The following is a 21,159-nucleotide window of genomic DNA, read 5'->3' as shown; positions in this document are numbered from 1 at the left end:
AACAAGAAAGATCCGTCTCTGATATAGATTTCAGGACTGAATTTTAAAATGACAGTTGAATTCCCCCATTGCTCTGCCATGACCTGGCAGATGTGACTATGGCATGCTGGAAATGGTATTGCCAGAGAGTGCTGATTTCTGGCACTTTTTTTTTTTTTTTTTTTTTTCCCTACAGCAAAGTACATGGGCTCTTAACATCCTTTGCATTCCCAAGACTAGGGATAAAATTTTGGGCACCAGGGCAAGGTTCCACTACATGGTGTTCTCAGTTACTCCCACATTCATTTAATATACAAAGCTCAATGAAGAGTTCATGGTCGTATTGGTGAAGGTGAATAAAGCACCACCATTTTTGCTATGGCACTTGATGGCATTTTTGTACTGCTCTTACCCCTGGTCACTAGTAGTTGGTAGAAGCACTTGAATGAAAGTACCAGCATTTGCTAAGGCACATGTGCATGTATCTACCTTTAATCACTTACACGGCCATCTGAAGAAGAGTAGTAGATCACTAGCTGGTTTGCACAGATGATTAAGTTTTTAAACACTGTACTGGATCAGAACACAGATGTCAGCTTTAAGCATTTCTGCTTCCTGCCTCTGGATTAAGACTACACCCCTGTCTAGATATGGCTCCACAGAGAAATATGCCCCTTGGCCCTTAGAAAGCTTCAGTCCTAATAACCTGGATTTAGCTTCCTGATAACAAGAGAGCAACTAGCTATCATCTATATAACATGTAAAGCCATAGTTAACCTCGTGTGAAAACCACCATGATGCCACCCTCACTTAAGTTGCTCCACTTGAGCAAACTAAATAATTCCAGTTGCCAGGATCTTGGCATTGATCCAGTTGCCAGGATCTTGGTCTCTATCCAGAAATTACAGATCTCTGTGCGATCAAGTCCTCAAGGTGTACAGACAAAATTTGTCTTAAATCACCTAAACAAAGGGTGTCTGCAGGATGCTTGGAGGACTTGATATTGCACACTGGTTTTCTACAGACAGTGCGTAGATACCCTTAGATATCCAGAAAAGCTCCATGTTAAAAAGAAAACAATGAAAGAGAAAAAAACTCGACAGCACAAGGCCAGGAGAAGCACCAGCAAAAGCAGCAGGAGAGTAAAAAAATTAAAGATATTTTTACATACTCCTGCTAGCACAGTGTTTCCGTGCAGCAGTAGACACACTTCCCCAATACCTCTACCCCCCAAATTATTCTAAAATCAGCACAACTCTACTCTCCTTAGAGGACATTCTAATACTAATGATGTGGCTGTTTTAAACAAGCTAATGTTCTCCAGGGTCTAGGCAAAGAAGTTGTAGCACATGCATGTGAAGAGGCAAGTGTGGAAATACGAGTTTGTTACTGTGAAAGTGTTTTGGTTTGATTTTTAAGAAAGATATAGAAATAACTTTAAAGTGGCTGTCTGTGCATCTGCTGTGTATTCTACCATGATGCCGTGGTACTCTCAGTACTTAAGGAATGGTAGGCTTTCATCTTGCACTCTCTGTCTCGATGTACCTTACCCTGTAACACTGAAATACTTGTGGATGAACTCCAGTCTTCATGAAAGTGCTTCTTTATGCATCACAAGCTCCTGTATGTCTTTTTTTTTTCCACCAGTGAGTCAGTTGAGAAAGACCACTATAGGGACCATACTGTCAGAGAGGCAAAGCTGTAAATGGACTGAGACAAAACAGGCATGTCTTCTCACATGCCACCTGGCTGAGGCTGATTTTCACAGCCTTTGCTTAGAGCTCCAGGATCATAGGTTAAGTCAGGCTGGAAGAGACCTCAGGAAGTCATCTTGTTCAGTTTCTTGCTCTCAGCAGGTCTAGCTGTGAGGTTAAATCAGTTGCTCAGGCACTAGATGCTCAGTCCAGTCATGGAAACCATCCAGCAGGGGTGATTATACCACCTCTCTGATCAAGTAATACGGTGGCAATTAGTACCTGGACTTCAGCTGGACTTTGTGGCACTGAGCACACTCCCCACTGCCCAGTAGATACTGTCAGAGAAGCAAAACTGGAGCTCGAGTGTTGAGTCAGTGTTTAATCCACCTCACTTTCCCATAACTGAGGAGTTACGGGAGACAATGTCAGAAGCTTTGTTGAAGTCAAGGTAGACAACAAGCACCGCGCTCCGCTCATCAACCAACCAGCTATTCTATCAAAGGAAGCTATCAGGTTGATTAAGCATCATTTCCCCTTGAGGAATCTGTGGTAGTTACTGTTGATTCCCTTGTTATCCTTCACACATTTGGAAATTGTGTCCACTATTAGCTGTTCCATCAGCCAGGATTAGTTCATCTACCGAAGGGCATTCCACCAGAATTCTTTGCAATAGGCTTTTGTTCTTTTTATTTGTAGCTTTATTATTATTATTATTCCATTTGATGGTTGGAGCAGTAAGATTTCTTCAAATCCAGCATAACTTGTACTGGAGGGAGGATGAGGAGGATTGAAGTGAGAAGGGAGAGGGACTAAATGACTGAGCAGAGGCAAGAAGTTGCTTATTCAAACAAGACTACAAACAAATAAGAGAACTAGGAACCCTTTTGATTTTTTGCAGTCTGAAGCTTGTCAGGATTCCCACTGAATCCAGATCTTGTCACTGTAGAGTCACAGTTCTCTGTTGGATTTATCAAGAGCCAGTGATAGAAGTACTGAAATGACTGATTGTCTTGGACCACATGGGACATGGCTACTCCTCACCCTGCTGCAAGAAACATCCCTATCTGGAAGGGGCAGGCGTATCACATCTAACATTAAAAGGATCAAGGACCTCAGGAGAACTGACCTGACTGAGAATCTGCAGCATTTTTGAAGGGGTCTGTGATGACTAACTGTCAAGCGAAACAGAATTGAAGAAGCAAGCTAAGAAATGCAGAGCAAAACCTTATATGCTAAAATCCAATGCTGTTTTTAAGCTGCATCCAGACATTAGGCAATTAAAAATAAATTGCATGGCATATATTGCCTGTATTTGTAGAACAAGTATGTTTTGTGCAAGCACTTCTTTTGAAAGGGAGGGTTACAAAATTTGTGTGTTTTACCCACATGATGCAGGTGGTCTTCAAACTGCAGGCACTGGTTCAACAGTGTGTACAGTTTATTTCCCATACATCTCAGTGCCTAATCGATTCTGCAAACACTGAACAAGCAACTAGCATGTATGAACTTAATTTCGTTTCATATATATTCTTAATCAGCCTATTATCACACTGAACCAGGCTTCCAAAGTTGTTCTGGACACATTTTTCCCATTACTTTAGAGAGAAAAAAAAGTATCATAATGAGAAAAATGGCAGACTAGAACTCAATCACTAATATCCCTGAAACAAAACTTCTGATTCAAGTTTCATTGTCATATAAATAACTTGCAGATTGCATCTGGTCATCTGAGGAAAATTAAGCAAAGGGCAGTGAAACAGAAGGGCAGTTATTTAAATCCTGGTTTATTCTTGGTTATTTAAATCTTGGTTTACTGATACTAAATATACTGATAAATATACTGATCCTGATATATGTTTGTATACTGTGTTCGTGTTAATTTAGCATTTATGGCCAAAATAGCAGCACCAAATTAGCACAGGCGTAGGTACCCTTGCAGCCCCAAGCAGAGGGTTGAGCTCTGGTCCATGCAAGTAATGGATGGAGCAGCTAAGACTCAAGGTGTCTCTTTCCAACCCGTAATCCAGAACAAGGTGAGGGGAGTGATTTTCTTTTAGAGAAAGCCATGCTTTGTGTCTTTATGTTTACATTCATTCAGCTTTACAGATTAGATATTCTTTTTTTTTTCCTCTACAAATCTGTAAGCTGGTACACGCTACGTAGAGCAGAAATTGAGACAGTAACATGAAGCATTATAGAGAATGCCTTCATTTTTTTTTTTTCTGGAAGATGACTCAGTTTAACACGGAGAAATACTGCTCATTTTACACATAGCTCTTTTCCAGCTCCAGTTATGCATCTGACGGACACAGCATGCTGCACCATTCCAAAGCAAGAAATAGAGCAAATACATTCTTGGCTAGTTTCCTCACATTGACTAACAGGATGTGGAGCACTCCATGAAGACGAGAAGAGAAGCACTGACCATGATGGCCACTGGTCAGGGATATAGTGCAATGCAATTTCATAGCCCAGAAAGAAGGCGAACACTTCTGTTGAAGCAACTCAAACATTAATTCAATCATACTCCAACTCATGCACATCAGTCACAATGGAGAGGAAGGAACATTTTCTGTAATGCTTCCCATTTCACAATAGCTGTAAGTAGTTAGGACTTGCCTTGTCCAGCTCAGCTTCCTTCCTTTAAATCACTGCTGAATGAAATCTCTGTCCAAATATCTAACAAAGAAAGAAGCACCTAGCAACTTCAAAGCATATTCTGAAAGATGTGTCTTTTTTTTTGAGCTGCTGTAGTCTTTCCTTAAAATATCTTTAGAACTCAGTAGAATAAACAGTGTACCAGAAGGCACCTATTAAAGAACTAAAAGGATTTTACAAGACCTGACTCACACCAGCGCACTATCATTCCTATTCAGATGAAGTTACATGTCTGAACAACAACAAAAAAACCTTCCTGGTTACAAGGGAAACCAGCACCCAAGGGTAGCTTAAAGTAGGTGCAAGTTCATGGGAATACTGTTTCCCCAACACTCCCAGCATTTCTGGGTTAGCTTGCGGCAAGACCAAGCTGTTGCTCCCAGCATGTCCAAAGTGATCTCCTGCTTATGGCAGATGTGTTTCTCTTGACAAGATGGCTGATGTACCTTAGGCTCTACCACAAATGAGACATGTCTTGTTGCTTTAACACCTAGAAAGACGCAGTGAAGTGCAGAAAGACGTCCATTCTTTTAGCACTGCCTGCACTTTAGAGGAGGGACTCAGCTTTTGCAAACAAAGGGATAGAGGCAGAGCAAAAAGTGCTGTGAACAAGTTAAACTGCTGTTCTACTGTACAGCCAGGATAATGTTGACAGAGGCAAATAGTACAACCAGCTCCCAGGAGAATAAAGGGTCTCTTAGATGCACCTCTAGGTTACTCAATCCAAAGTCCTGACTAGCTAAAAGTGGAGTCTTGTCCACTGACATGCATATCAGGATAGTGTGTCAAAAGAAGTAAGAAGCTGCATCCTGCAGGCAGAAAAGCAAAATGAGCAGATTCCTCTCCACCTACCTCCTGGCAGAACCAAGTGGAAGAAGAGAAAATTGCAAAGGACAACTACCACAACAGGAATAAAATCATGAATGATAAATACAGAAGCAACTCTTTTAGGTTCTAATGGAGTAAGATAAAGAGAATTCCTTCCTTGTAGCAGAAAAAGAGCTAGGATAAAGGGTAATGGAAACGAATCAAAACACGGGAAGTTCCATCTCCATGTGAGGAAGAACTTCTTTACTGTGAGAGTGCCAGAGCACTGGAATAGGCTACCTAGAGGGGTTATGGAGTCTCCTTCTTTGGAGATCTTCCAAACCCGCCTGGATGCCACCCTGTGCCACGTGCTCTGGGTGTCCCTGCTGGAGCAGGGGGATTTGGACTAGATAATCTGTAGAGGTCCCTTCCAACCTAAACCATTCTGTGATGGTTAAGTAGAAAAGTCATGGAACAGCTCATCCTGGCTGTTGTCTCTAAGCATGTGGAGGACAAGAAGGTGCTCAGGAGTAGTTAGCATGGATTCATCAACGGGAAATCATGCTCAACTAACCTGATAGTCTGAATGGGTAGATGAGGGGAGAGGGTGGATGTCGTCTATCTCGACTTCACCAAGGCTTTTGACACCGTCCCTCACAACACCCTCCTGGGGAAGCTCCGGAAGTGTGGGATAGATGAGTGGACAGTGAGGTGGGTTAGGAACTGGCTGGATGGCAAAGCTCAGAGGGTGATGGTCAGTGGTGCAGGGTCTAGTTGGAGGCCTGTAGCTAGCAGGGTCCCCCAGGGGTCAGTCCTCGGTCCAGTCCTGTTCAATTTATTCATCAATGACCTGGATGAAGGCACAGAGTGCTCCCTCAGCAAGTTTGCTGATGATACCAAACTGGGAGGAGTAGCTGATACCCCAGGGGACTGTGCTGCCATCCAGAGGGACCTGGACAGACTGGACAACTGGGCGGTGAAAAACCTCATGAAATTCAACAAGGCCAAGTGCAAGGTCCTGCACCTGGGGAGAAATAACCCAGTACAGGCTGGGGACCGACCTTCTGGAGAGCAGCTCTGCAGAGAAGGATCTAGGCATCGTGGTGGATGACAAGTTGACCATGAGGCAGCAGTGTGCTCTTGTGGCCAAGAAGGCCAATGGGATCCTCGGGTGCGTTAAGAAAAGAGTGTCTCCAGCAGGTCGAGGGAGGTGATCCTGCCCCTCTACTCAGCCCTGGTGAGGCCACATCTGGAGTATCGTGTCCAATTCTGGGCTCCACAGTACAAGAGGGATGTGGAGCTGCTGGAGAGAGTCCAGCGCAGGGCCACGAGGATGATCAGGAGCCTGGAACATCTGCCCCATGAGGAGAGGCTGAGGGAGCTGAGCCTGTTCAGCCTGGAGAAGAGAAGGCTGAGAGGGGATCTAATCAGTGTCTATAAGTACCTCTAGGGAGGAAGTGAGGAGGATGGTGCTGGCCTCTTTTCAGTGGTGGCCACTAGGGACTAGAGGTGATGGTCACAAACTGAAGCATCAAAAGTTCCGTAGAAACTTAAGGAAAATTTTCTTGACTGTGAGGGTGACAGAGCACTGGAACAGGTTGCCCAGAGAGGTTGTGGAGTCTCCTTCTCTAGTGATCTTCAAAACCCGCTTGGACGCAGTCCTGTTCCAAATGCTCTTAAGTATCCCTGCATGTGCAAGGGGTTGGACTAGATGATCTTTAAAGGTCCCTTCCAACCTTAACTATTCTATGATTCTATGAAAGAATCTTCTACAGGCAGTGCAACAGTTCGGACCACCATAATGGATAAATAAAAGAACAAACACACATAAAAAAAGGAAAAACACCTACTCACACAACTACTGATAGCTCAAGGGAATGCATGAAAGAAGATACCTCTGTAAACAGAAGAGCACCCTGGAGGTGTCCCGCCCAGTCTCCCGCTCAGAGAACTCAGGTGCCCATAGCACTAGATGGATCGGCCCAGGTTTTGCCTAGCCAAAACTTGCAAAGATCAGTGACCTCCCTCCACCACCATCGCCAACTCCCTGGCCAACTGTGCAGGGCTGAGCACTCTCCAAGGCAAAAGGTCCTCCCAGTGCCCCAGCTAGCTCCCTCAGGCTGCATCTTGGTCCTGTTGCCCCCTGTTGCATTGCCTGGCACGACTGAGGAGGACTGAGTTATGACTGTCCTTCAGGTGGTGTGGGATGCTGTTAGGTCCTCCATAGCCTCTTCCTCATCAGACTGCCCAGATAGGCCGTTGTTCAGCTGGTGATGGCCGCTTTCTTGTTTTATGAGCTATGGAAAGGCAGTGTGTGCAAACTGGATCTAGTTGTACAGTGGTTGCATCCTTCCTGGGGAGATACCCAAGGAGAGGGCATGATGGCTTCCTCCCTCTATTTGCTGGCTGTGTTCTTCCAAACAGTTTGGCTTGTGGTTTGCCTAACTCATGATGACAGTGCTTTGTTGTTTTTTGCCAAGTTTTAGCATATCCATTTTTTGCAAAGTCACTGTGAAGGAACACATGTGCATTTAAATTAATACTGAAATGCTGTAAGCTAATATAGTATAAATATTATTACATATATTTAATGTTACAAATATATTGTTGTGTTATCTTTGAGTTGCACAACTTTTCTCAAAGATTTAAGTGCATCCAGGAACACCAGTGTTCTCAGAATGTATGTGTTTTATACAGGTTGATGAGTACTTTGTGCTTCCAGTAATCTGGTTTTGTGACAACTGGGCTATGTTGCTGAGGCAGAAGAATGTGCTAAAGCTATTTGCCGTGTAGCGCAAACTATTGTTTCCAGTTACTCAGTTCAGAGACAGGTTTTAGAGGACCGGCTTGTCATCTGCAGTATAATTACATAGATATTATGTAGTGGCTGGAGTTAAATCATTACCAGTCATGATAAGGCATGGTCAGCAGTGACAATAATGGAATTTTCTCTTTATTTGGCCAACAGAATATCAGAGGCCTGAGAATGAGAAGCCCCATGGAAAAAGTATGCAGCTCTATGATATGCCCTATGAGCCAGAAGGCGGCAGTGTGGAATCGGACTCTGACAGCGTGGTGAGTCAGCATTTGCGAGAAAGCAAGTTGCCACAGGACGATGACAGGCCTCCAGATGAATATGACCAGCCATGGGAATGGAACAAAGTCACCATACCAGCCCTGGCAGGTAAGATTCCCAGATCCCAACTGGAAAATTTTCCCTCATGCATGAAACGTAAATACTGGTCCTTAGAGTTTCCCAAAGGAGATGGATTAAAAAGTAGCTGTTTAACATGCACATGATAACATGCCTCTACTTGGTGTTGTTTCTTGCTGTTTGCCAAGAATGTTGTCTTCATCCTATTTAGAGTGCCTCTCTAGATGTGTATAAGTTGTATTCAGGTGAGTGCTTTAGAACTGCTCAAGATCTAAGAACTTGTCACTCAAGAAAACCTCACACCAAATTGTTCACGCTCTCTGTGACTGCCTGTGCTTTGTGTTGATACTGGTTGTGCTTTGCTGCCTCTTTCTCCCTGTTGCTACATGGCAGAAAATAGCTGAGAGGACTAAGCCTCAGCAGGAGGCTGAGAATTTTTTCCATAGTGGAATCCTCTTCCCCTAGCAAAGCCCAGCTAAGCCTGATGCTCTGGCCCTGTTCCCAGAAGCTCCTGTAGAATGTTGCTCTATCATCTTCCTTTCAATGATACGTTGTGATTAAAAGTTGTGTCTGAAAAAAGAGTCTTTAGGTGTCAGTTTGGCAGAAGACTTAGGAAGGCAAGAACCAGAGCTGCGTGTAGCCAGGATTCTGGGAGTGAGGAGGTAAAGCAAGAGATGCATCTCTAGGTGGAGGCATGAAGGAGTCTTGGGATCAAGGTTTAGGAATAACCAGCATGAATTTACCTCATGCTAAATCTTGCTTGTTAATTCTCACTGCTTTCTCTGTTGATGCAGTTGGTGCATGTACATTGACTTCAGCCCTCAATATGTGCTGCTGCAATATCCTTGTATGTAGTTTGGAATGTTACAGTTTCAACGAGTGAAAACCTGTGAGGAGGCCTCACAGAGCTTATAAGTGTTCAGTGCTTCATATTTTCCTGGAGGCTGGTTGCAGCTATGACCTGGAGAAAGAGAGGAAACATACCGCATCAGATTTGCATTGATACCAAACTAGAGGTGTCCCTTCCTCATTTGTCTCTCAAAAGTGAACAAAATATCTGAAACAGAAACTTTTTTGTTTGGCAACATTGAAGTGCAAGCTAAGTATTTGCAATATGGTGCAATGGGACCAGGGCATTTCTGCTGCCAGTGAGATCACTCTGAAGTGTGATATTATTGATTTTAAAATAAATTGTGATATATGTGTGTACAAATGAAAATCCTAGGCCTGATTTTATATGTATTGTGCCTGTCATATGAAATGACTGAGATTATTTCACTCAGAAAAGTAGTACATTTTCTGCTACATTTTGGGTTTCACACAGAATCTCAGAATGGTTAAGTTTGGAAGGGACCTCTAGGGATCATCTAGTCGAACCCCCTGCTCCAGCAGGGACACCTAGAGCACGTGGCACCGGGTGGCATCCAGGCAGGTTTTGAAGATCTCCAGAGAAGGAGACTCCACAACCTCCCTGGGCAGCCTGTGCCAGTGCTCTGTCACCCTCGCAGGAAAGTTGTTCTTCCTCATATGGAAATCAAGATTCCTGTGTTTTGATTTGTACCCATTACCCTTTGTCCTCTCTCTGGCCACCACTAAGAAGAGTTTGGCCCCATCCTCTTTAAACTCTCCCCTCATGTATTTGTATGCACTGATAAGATCTCCCCTCAGCCTTCTCTTCTCCAGACTGAACAGGCCCAGCTCACTTAGTGTTTCCTCATAAGATAGATGCCCCAGTCCCTTAATCATCTTCATGGCTCTCCACTGGACCCTCTCGAGAAGCTTCACATCCCTCTTGTCTGGGGAGCCCAGAACTGCCCCCAATGCTCCAGGTGCGGCCTCACCAGAGCTGAGCAGAGGGGCAGGGTCCCCTCCCTCACCCTCCTGGCAACGATCCTCCTGATGCCGGGAGCCCACTGATTTTGCTCTCAACTCGCTTGGTCCCTGTCAAACCTTTGGATTTTGTAATTATTTTCCTACCTTTATTTTCTGCCTGTTACCAGGTGAATTCCAAAATAGTGTTGATTTTGAAAAAAAAAAAAAAAAGGATTTTTTTTCTTAGTTCTTTCTTCAGGTTTTGTCTGCATGCAACTGTGAAATAATTAAGCATAATGCATCCAATTTTAGACTTTGTTTTGCTGTGTGCAAATTTTCTCTTAAGAGATTAGGTTATTTTCTATTATGAATACACAGTTAATTAAAACATAGCTTTTAAAAGTGGCAAACTAACATGAAATGGAATTTAAAAGTATTATGATATTTGAATCCCTGTTGGATTTACATAAGCATTTGAAGCATGTTTAGTTTGTCACTTTTAAAAACTGCTTCAGTTCTGTTTTACAGTGCTAAGAGGGTAAAAACTTATTTTTCTTCCCAGGCAAATCATCTATCTGAGATTAGGTATGTAATTCCTTCCAGTGTGCTATATCTGAGATAAATGAATTTCTAAGGATTGGTTACAAGCATAGATTCAAGCTACTTTCTAACCAGTGCTCACTTCACTTAATCTAACTCCTGGGCAGTATAAATATTTAAAACAAGGCAACAAGAGCTCCAACTCCTGCATTTGAAATAAGGAAATACATCCAAAAGCTCTGTCCTCCTGAGATATCAGAAATGCTTCCAACTTTTGTCAGTGCTGTGATTCTTTAGCATAGCTTGCTAAACCTATTGTTTAGATGGTTTAAACCTCAACCCTATAGGGTTTTTTTTGTTCCATTTTAACTGATGTGGATTTCTCAAATGAGCACAACCTTGACCAATATGACAATAAAGATGCTGGCAATGAGCAATTCTCACTTCACCGGTCCCAAGTACTGCTGAGGTTTTGGAGGCTGCAAATGTAAAGGTGACCTCTGCTAAAAGTGGTCCGTCTGGATCCATCTAGCAGACATTTGTGATTTGAAGGACAGACATGATAAGACTTGTACAGTGAATGTTTTCAGTTTGTTGTGTGACAGACCTGGGGAACAAACCGAAATGACAAACCGTCAAGAAGCACAGGAGAGTTATTGTATAGTCAATTATTCATCTAAGTCTGAACAAATTTTATGTTCTGCTGCCACCATTTCAAGACTTAACTGCTGAGATGATGTGTATCAAGCCTGGTTTCTGGCCTGTGCACGGACAGGTGGGGAAGAGGCACAAAGTCTTCCTGGCCTGTGATGCCTGCTGTGGCTGATAGCATCATGCCCACAGTCTGGCTCCCAAACACAGCACAGAGCTGGACTGCTGGTGTCTTCTTGTCACCTACAGAGCAGAAAGTCCATAGCTTTCCTCAGGAACACTTGCTGTAAATCTTGCATGGTAAAAAGATATAGCTGTGCTGCCTGGGATACAGCATGTCTTGTGGCTTAAGTTCTTCTGCAAACAGGTTTGATATGGTTTCTTTGAAGTCTGCACAGTGACACATGCAGGCTGAAGCTGAGAAGTGTTTTTGAAGGTTCTTATGGGATGAGAACAGGTCCTGTTATACCTCCTGTTGAGCTTGGCAAACCAGTTAGGTTAGGGCCAAGAGTCTGGCTAAGTGACAGGAACAGGGTAATTTTCTGGTACATAGTCTTTCTGGAAAGGGAGAAGGAAACACAGGCGAGTCCGTTCAAGAACAGCAGTCTGACAGTCCTTCTCCTTGTGTGTATGAGTCTGCTCATAGGGTAAAACACCGAGTAAAAGAAATGTGAAGTCTGTAAAACCCATATAAATACAACTTTGTAAAAGAAACGGCCCTCTGTTATGAAGGGGGCCTGAAGACCCATTCATGGCCGCCGCTTGCTCCTTGGCTTCCTTGAGGAAGAACCACAGGTAACAAATTTGGACAGCTCTGCTAGTGCAGTTGCTAGTGCATGGAAAGCTTGTGCCCTGGCCTTGGGGAACTGGAAGCAGGGGAGTCATGGCATGCCACCCTCAGTGGGTTTTGGCAGTAGCAGCAGGGCAAGGCAAGAAAGGAAGCATGGAGAAAGGGGAAGGGATGTAGCCAGTTCCACAATGTAATGTGGAACTGTAATGGTCATGTCCAAACAGAAATGCCATGTCCCTAAGAAGCTTTCCGCTACAGCTGCCTGGAGCTGAGCTGATGAACCTTCACTACAGGAGCTCCAGCACTGGATAGGATGAAATTTGAAATGGTCTAGGATGAGTCGTGACAGTCTTGATTCACATAGACTGGTGCTTTATTTTGAGCATAGTATTTGCCAATTTGTCTGTTTGATGGAGTCCAGACACTTATCTCACCTTTTCAGAGAAATAAAACATTCAGAAGCTTCTGAAATTCAACTTCACACTGCTTTTGAAGAACAAACTTTTCTTCTAACTATCAAAATATTGCAAAGATATTGCAGTGTACAGTTGGATAACAGTTGTTTTGTGAAACAAATGTTTTTGGTGTCTGAAAGATACTCCTGAGTCACTGAAGTCATGAGTTTACCAGTATTCATAGAATTCCAATCTTTTAGTACTGGGTGTTTTTTTCTGTCTGAATTTAAGTGCTCTGTGTCTGTTTCAGTTGCAGGTATACACATGCCCTGCTTCTCCTTCTTTAGCTATTCAACTTCCATTATCCAATAATTAAGTTAAATCTGAATTTCCATTAAAAGTAATAATACCCTGTATATTTCTGCCATGTAAACTTCAGAATGTGTGCAAATACATTTACTCCACTTCAGCAGTAATTTCTACTGACTTAATTAATTAGAAGAACAATCTGGAACTACCCTACATCTTCTAACTGAAAAAGAAAAAGAATTCAAAACTTCTTAGAACACTTTTTTTCTCTCTCTCCTTCTGAAATGTGCAGGAGAGTTACTTGCTCTTTGTGTGTATTTTTAGGTGGGTCTTGTAGCCTATGCCTCGTGACACCAGTGATATTTGTTTTACACAGTTCCTGATAGATAACCTGAAAAGCGATAAGCTGGGAGTGTTATTTCTTGATGATGAAGAAACATGTCTAAAATTCAGGGATCAGCTCGAGAAGAAAGTAACTGTTCTGCCTTTAGTTGTATGAAACTAGGAAGGCACAGAATCTGTAAGTGCAGTTTTTATATGCATGAGGATAAAGGTCTCATTAGTACGTGTTTTGTTACAGACAATGTGGTGTTCTGAGAAATTACAGTTCTGCTAATAAGCCATATATCTTTCCTTAAAATAATAATACAGTTTGTGAGAGGAACTGACAAATGTTATCTTCTCTTTTCATCGCTCTTTGGACTCTTTTATTTCAAGACAAAAAGGGTTTGTGTCAACCTTGTACAAGTGGGTGCAGTTTATAAAATCATTGCTGCTTGATAGCACTTTTGATGTGGATAAATGGGTGTTTGCTATCCGTATTTGTACCCAGGTCACTGTTCAGTTATTCTGTATAGCTTAGGCAAACTGGATTCATGATGATTTCATCTGCTTGTTGTCTTAATTTTGACAGGTAAAATGACTGTTTTCTCTGTCTTTGGTAGTCTGAGGTACTGTGAGGTTTGACCGCATCATCTTATGATGATTTTGCAGTTAAACCACTAGATTTCATGCTAGTGGATGCACACTTTTTCTCCTGAAAAGCTCTTTAAATGCTACAGCTGTTTTGGACCTTGCTAACCTGTTGTGTATCTTGCAGCCCAGTTTAATGGAAGTGAGAAGCGACAGGCACCTTATTCCTCAAATGATCAGCGCAGGCAGTTACGAGCACTTGGAGGAGGCTTTAAACCCATCAAACATGGCAGTCCAGAATTTTGTGGCATCCTGGGAGAAAGGATAGATCCAACTATTGCACTGGAAAAACAGATGTAAGTAAACACAATAATTGCTCTTCACCTCTTTGCCCTGCACTTATAAGAGGAGCGGATGACTTCCATCCTGCTGTCCAGCTCCTCTTCCTCACTTTCCCCTGTGTTAATGTTCTTGGAAAATTTCATGGAAATGTTTCATGGAAAATTACTATTAGTTGCACAGAACTCAAGTAATTTCTGTGAGGGATAAAATGAAGTTAAGTAAGAGCCTCTTGGAGCTTACCTCAGGTATACTGAATTTTATCTGGCCAGGCACACATGGCTTATTGCATTTTGATCTGTGTTATTTTCATTACTTTGGGGAAAATAGGTGTGGAGAACGTACATCTGGACTATGCGTTACTGCTTCATGAATTCCATATATTTATGGTTGCATAGTATACTTCTGGTATCTTGCATGTGCCTTTCATGTAGCTGTAACAGTGTTCTAGGGAAAGAGAGATGAGACTGCTTTCAGATCTTTCAGAAAAAAAAAATATTTATTTCTGTTATGGTGTCAAACTCAGGATGATATGGCAGCTTTGTCAGCTCTGAAGTCAAGATGTGGGGAAACTCCCATGAATTAAGCTCTCTTATCCAAAACAGTGACTTTTGTCTTACCTCATTTCTGTCCTGACATTTATAGCTGAGGAAAAGTCATTCCAGAAGTTCCTTTCTCTTTGACATACTCTTTTCCTATGCAACACTTAAGTTTAAAATGTAGAATAGTATCACCCCCATGGTATCATTTTTTAACTTACTGACAACAGCCAAAACTTTGAGGGGTCTGCTCATTGTCAGAGGGTAGATGCATCTAAAACACAGGGAAGAGCAACCTCTCATTTCAAAATCCCCACTGAAAATACTATACCTAAACAATTAAAGTGTTTTACATTTGTCTATAAAATTTGATACTTATTGAATAGTTCTAGTCCCAAAGTACATTTAACATATTGCAGAAAGTTGAGCATCTGTTAAGTGTTGGCTCCCACATAGATTATTGGATGGTTCTCTTTCGACCTTTTTGGTAACCTGTTTAATAAATCCTCAGCCTGATCATTGAATCATTAAGGCTGGAAAAGACCTTCAAGACACCAAGTTCAAACATAAACTCATCACCATCATTCGCACTAAACCATGTCCCTATGTGCCTCATCTACACATTCCTTGAACATTGCCAGGGATTGCACCACTTCTTTGCACAGCCTGTTCCAATGCCTCACCACTCCTTCTGTGCAGAAATTTTTCCTAATGTGTAACCGGAACTTCCCCTGGTGCAACTTGAGGCCATTTCCTCTTGTCCTATCAACAGTTATTTTTAAAAAGAGACTGACTTCCACCGCATTACAACCTCCTTTCAGGTGGTTATAGAGAGTGGTAAGGTCTCCCCTGAGTCTTCTCTGCTCCAGACTAAACAACCCCAGCTCCCTCAGCTGCTCCTCGTAAGATCTATGCTCCAACCCCTTCCCCAGCTTCATTGCCCTTCTCTGGACATGCTCCAGCGCCTCCATGTTCTTCTTTGTTCTACTAAATGGCCCAAAACTGAACACAGGATTCGAGGTGTGGCCTTTACCAGCACCGAGCACAGGGGCACAATCCCTTCCGTAGTCCAGATGGGTGTACAGTTCTTTAGTTCTTAGGATGTCTAAGTTTAGTTCTTAATTTGCAATAGACACACTAGGCATGCCAATCACTGCCTAAAGGACTGCAGATTTAGCCCATTCTAAAAATTCAAGCAGATAAAACTGTTCTTACTGGATTGTTTTTGGTTCTTATGTATGCAGGACCTCAGAAGAAGTGAATGTGCAGTTAACAATGTATCAGAAAGCTGGAGAGCTTGGATTTTTTTTACTCTAGTTAGTCATACTTGTATGAGCTGATCACATTTTAATAATACCTCTTCACAGCATCTGCCAAACCAGTTCCTCATTTTCAGTTTTTACAAGTATGGACTCTGATTTAGGATAGAGCAGGATCTAGAGGAAAGGAAACATGCTAATTAACAAGAGAATTAGCAAAGCGTCGCTAGGAACTTTCGCAAACAGGCAGAAATTCCAAGGCATGGTAATATATCAACAAGTTGATTGTGATTAAGTTATTAATTTTAGGAATTTAGTAACTCATAGACACAGGGAAATTGAATGAAATTGTTCTGGTTCCTAGAAGTAGCAGTGAAAAAAGAAATAATCTGCTTTGTTTCCTGCATTCTCTTGAAAGTGAATCCCTCCCAGCCTTACGTACAAGACCTGGTGACTTCCTGTTTTGCTCTGACTAATTCAGAGACGAAAGATTCATATTATGCATTATGTAAACTGCAATAACTGATTGCACTTGCTGCATAGCTAATGCAGCTGCCCTGTCTTCAGTGAAGCTGTAGCCAAATGATAACTCATACCTGATCATTGACAAAATCAGGGACATCGAGAAGAATGTCTAGAAGACACACAGATCAGGATGCTTTCACTTAATCCTAGGAGGAAATCCTTATAAAGGTAGAACTACGTGATTACATTTGAGTTTTCCTTCTAGATTTGCATTATGTGCCTGTATTTCTCCAAGACATGTCAGAAGATGTAAACATTTTCAACTATTATTTCTGATGCTTTTCCCCTGGCCTGATTCCCTGCTCTATGAAGATGTTCTTGACATTTCAGTATTGACCGTTACCTACAAATGTTGGCATTTGAAGAATAACTATGTCCAGAATGAACAGCTGCAATACAGTTGAAACAGCAAAATGGTCAAGAACTTTCATGCTTACCTCTCTGGATAGCTGGAGCATAAAAATCTGTCTGTCTTCACTGGCATGTGATAACAAGCAAACACACTTCATAATGCTCATGTTTACTCTCAGCTATAGCTAGAACTTCTCTGTTTTGTTTTTTAAATTAGATGTTTGCATCAAGAGTTCTCTTTATATACTTTGTTGTTCTTCTCCCAACCCTGTTTTTAAAAGCCAGTATTGTTTCTCGGACACAGTTTGATGTTCTTTGTCCATGAGCCTGAGTCTGTCCACTGGAGACCATGAGACCGAAAGAACAGATGAAACACTTCCCTGTTAATCTTGGTTTTCAGGACAGTTTCCTGCTTTTTACTGGATTTGTGTTTTATGTTGGTTTTATTTGCCACTTTTTCTGTTCCTCCAAGAAATGATTTATAGCATTAGGAGTAATTTTAGATTCTTTCGCAATTCCATTTTTTGATCAACTCTTATGAATTTGTCATCTTTCTCCTATGTTCAGAATACAACTTAGCCTTCAAATTGCTTGTTGACACATATCCTCCAGGAGTAAGTAGATGCTGAGGGAAGGGTGAATACTGTCTAAAAACAACCAGTCTTGAGGAAGCTTCATTGCTGCTTATGGTGTGATGGAGCTGTCACCATATCCTTTCCTTATCTGTCTTGAATATGCAGTAGTTTAATCCCTGTGTTATCCCTCTCAAATGGAGATCTGGTTGCAACCAGAGCAGGCACATGATGAATTTTTAATTTGATCACTAACTTTTGTTTAGCGCGTTTGCCAGCTTGGACAATGGAGCTGGTGTTAACCAGGTAGGTAGTTAGTAGCATAACCTCCAGAATTTGGAGAAGAGGTTCTTCTCTTGCAATGGTCAGCTTAATAAAGGACCCACCTTTCTCCTTTCTTCCCAGCTCACAGAAGAATTTCCCTTTCCAAAGATTCCCACGCAGGATTTACTAAAAACTGTCTGGAGTTTTACAAGCCCTGCTTAGATGTGTCTTTTTTATAAATCTTCACACAGAGGAAACAGGCACCCTTCCTTATTGTTTTTCTCCTTTTTTTCTCCTTTTTTTGCACATATTATTTTTTTCACATTCCTCAAAAGTGGTTTTGCTTGCCTTTAGTTGAAATACTAGTGTAGTATTGGGACAAAATAGTGCACTGTGATCTAGTGCTTGCAAATTACAGATAATAGTGTGCTTGATAAGGGTTTATTACATAAATATTTATGTCAATTAGTGGAAAGTAACTACTAGACATCTCAAATGTAACATTAACTTCAGATATGGCAAGCAATCTGCTTTTTGTCTTTGAGATGTTCTTTAAATATCACTTTCTCATACCTTAAAAAACCAAAGTAGAGAAAGCAGTGTCAATTGGAATATGTATATATTAATCTCTCTGCTTTTTCCTAGATGGTATCATGGAGCAATCAGTCGAACAGATGCAGAAAACCTGTTACGTTTATGTAAGGAGTGTAGCTACCTTGTAAGAAATAGTCAAACAAGCAAGCATGACTATTCTCTTTCACTCAAGTAAGTATCTGTCAGTAAAACACATAAATATAATTTATAAACCAGAATTTTCATGGTGCTAGAGGGGAAAATGAGCCAGTCTGTTGTACCAGTTCAGCTCAGTAAAGCACTCAGAGGTTGCGAGACTGTTGGCCTGCATGATATGTATTGACAGTCATTGATTTGGGAATTGGTAAGAGACTTGTTAGTCTTTGGGGCTTATTTAACAAAATAAATTTGGAATTTTCTCTACATCTGAGAAGAAATGCCACTGCTGCTTCCGCTTTATTTCAGATTTGGCAACTCTCTAGTCTGCAGTTTTTATTCTCTTTGTAAAAGGCTCTTTGGTCATAGAAGGAAAGAAGCTTTTATGTGGTTTACTTTGGTGGAAGTGGGCAGCCCTTATATTGGCAGAAGAGAAATTTCAAAATTAGAAAGTGAATCTTGTTCCAGTATTGTAGTGCCACTCTTATCTTGTTCATTTACCTTTGGCTGATCAGGGTATATTAAAAACGTCAGCTTCAACATATGCCCTCTATCTTTTCTTGTAGAGGAATTTCCCAGTTTTTCTGTGCAGGAGAACAAGTCTCTTGACCTTGCTAATGGGTATACAGGTGTAAAGCAGATTGTTTTCATGCTTTTCTACTTCCAGAATGTGGTCTGTGAAATTAATCTCCCTGGTGCTCTGGTGTTTAAAATGATGATTATACTTTCAAAAACAGCTCTAAACCTGCACATGCAAAGGAACAATTCCACAATCTGAGTTTCACTATCTATAAAAGGCTCCCTCTTTTCTGGCTTAGTCCAGTGGTCTAAATATTAGATTTCAGGTCAGCTTTATATCCGCACTTCGGGTTGAGTAGAATTCTGTCCATTACTCCATTTTATGATGTGGTCTGAAAGTGTTTTTTCTTAATACACTTCTTAAAATACACTTCTTAAAATACAGCTCCACTGTCCCTGTTGTGGTATTTCTGTAATAAGAGATGTCTGCCTTAAAAAAATGCCTCAGAAATGAAGTTCGACTCCTTTTGTGCCCTTTGTTATTTGATCTGTGTGCTGTTGCATATTATATATGACATATATCATCAGCCCTTCAGATAGAAGTAGACTTAATTTTTTCTTTTCATATTCTGGAAGTTATGACTTCTGTTATTAAATTAGACTGTAGAATCTCACTTAATTCTTATATGGACCATGTGATTTTTACTATTTAACTAGAACATGCCTTCAGAAAAAAAATCAAGACAGCTCAATTTCTGTGCTTTTACTGTAGTCATTCTTTCTCTGCATCACCTACATCTCTATTTCTTTTCATCTCTCTAAAAAAAAAAAAAAAAGTAAAGTACATCCGGATGCTGGCTCTTTCTGGCTCTTTTGCATGATATTTTACTGACTTTTCCAACTCAGATTTCCTAGTAGTACATATTTTAAATCTCCTCCATGTTTCTTTTTGGTAAAGTAACTAAATATACAACCTTTTCTCCTACAGTTATCAAAACCAAACTTAACCGTGTGTTCTAGGTTCTGCTACTATTGTTTACCAGTGCCCGCTGATGTTGGTTGTTCTCCCATGGCCTCTTCATGTATTCCCCTTGCACATGGTATCACACTCAGAATTCATGTCCTGTTCATTAGTCAGTACTAGTTATATATATATTTTTTTAAGGGAGTTCTTTATCTCATACTATCTAGCTGATGCTTAACAACTGTTTAGTTACCATACAAACTCACTTGCATAGCCAACAATCTGATTCTAGAACTTAGTCTAGAATTAAGTTTTTGGAACTATAGTATTCAATCTTGCTGCAAATCGTGTAAACAATGTAGGCTATTCAGAGACAAATAATAAAGCAGTTGTTGTTATGTAATAACATAAATCAATCAAATAAGAGAATAAGTCAATCATGTGAAAGAGCAGAAGGATCAAGATTTAATTTATGGAAAAATAAAAATCACCTTGTAGAAAAAGGTCATCCAGCAATTGATAAATTAACAGCCACAATGGATTGTTGCTGCAAAAAAAGAGCTAAGAAGAGCTGAAACTGACCTTTCCCAAGTGCATTTCCAAGCCTCTTTAAGTGTTTCAGGAGCCAAGGCACTTTGGGTATTAATATTTAAGAGTATTACCTTTTTCATTTTAGTTCATCGAAATGAAGCTTCCAACATGTGGTTGAGTTGATACAGAAATCGAAAGAGCTACTTTTGTCTTCTGTGGTTACACGTCTTGATTTGAGCCTCGTGTTTTTATTTATTTATTTTTGTTGCTTAGGCAAGAACAATTCTCTCAAGTTATAGAAGTGGTAACATGCCTAATAGGTTCATCAGTGGACAGGGAGTTGTTTTGTGGGGTGTGAGGTAAGCCGTGGTAGTTCTGTGGCTGTTTCCCTAAGACCATTTTGAGGCAAAAAATGCAGCATCTGAATGTTGTACACATGCCCCAGACACCACTCATGTATATCACTGCCTTTCTGGTGCGTTTTTGATTCTGACAGACCTTCGTCAGCACATTTGAGCCATTATTTCTTTCAATCAGTGCAATACATTCTGATTATAGGAAAAGGAAATAGTAGCATCTTGATTTTCAGTTGAGACTATTAGCCATTTAAATTCTATTCTTTAGCTTCATGTGGCAGTTCTTTTAAAGCATCAGCACTGCTCAGTTTTAGGCATGGGTTTTCTTCCTTTGTCTTTAACCTAATCAGTATTTTCATTGGACCATTTCCCTTATAATGGAAGAGTAACTTTTAAGTTGTGCAAAGCACAGCTATGTCTAGCAATAAGAATCCACAGAAATACTGCCTATATTTGAAAAATTCACACTCAAAGATGGTAGCAATTGTTTTGTTCTATTTAAAACAA

General features: G+C 41.1%; 1 protein-coding gene across 2 annotated transcripts in view; it reads left to right on the top strand.

Annotated features, from left to right (window-relative positions):
- SHB (SH2 domain containing adaptor protein B) overlaps positions 1-21,159 on the top strand; it is a 56,222-nt gene that overhangs the window by 27,273 nt on the left and 7,790 nt on the right. For both annotated transcript variants that reach the window (XM_088527321.1, XM_088527320.1), the window contains 3 exons: positions 8,110-8,325; positions 13,892-14,060; positions 18,199-18,318. In XM_088527321.1, coding sequence (XP_088383447.1) covers positions 8,110-8,325; positions 13,892-14,060; positions 18,199-18,318 — 505 coding nt within the window. The remainder of the gene's footprint in view (positions 1-8,109; positions 8,326-13,891; positions 14,061-18,198; positions 18,319-21,159) is intronic.

The sequence above is a fragment of the Tinamus guttatus genome, unplaced genomic scaffold (genome assembly GCF_059628265.1).
Source record: "Tinamus guttatus ecotype Peru unplaced genomic scaffold, ASM5962826v1 Tinamus_guttatus_pri_ptg000278l, whole genome shotgun sequence".
Lineage (NCBI taxonomy): Eukaryota > Metazoa > Chordata > Aves > Tinamiformes > Tinamidae > Tinamus > Tinamus guttatus.
This window is presented reverse-complemented; position numbering and strand designations above follow the sequence as displayed.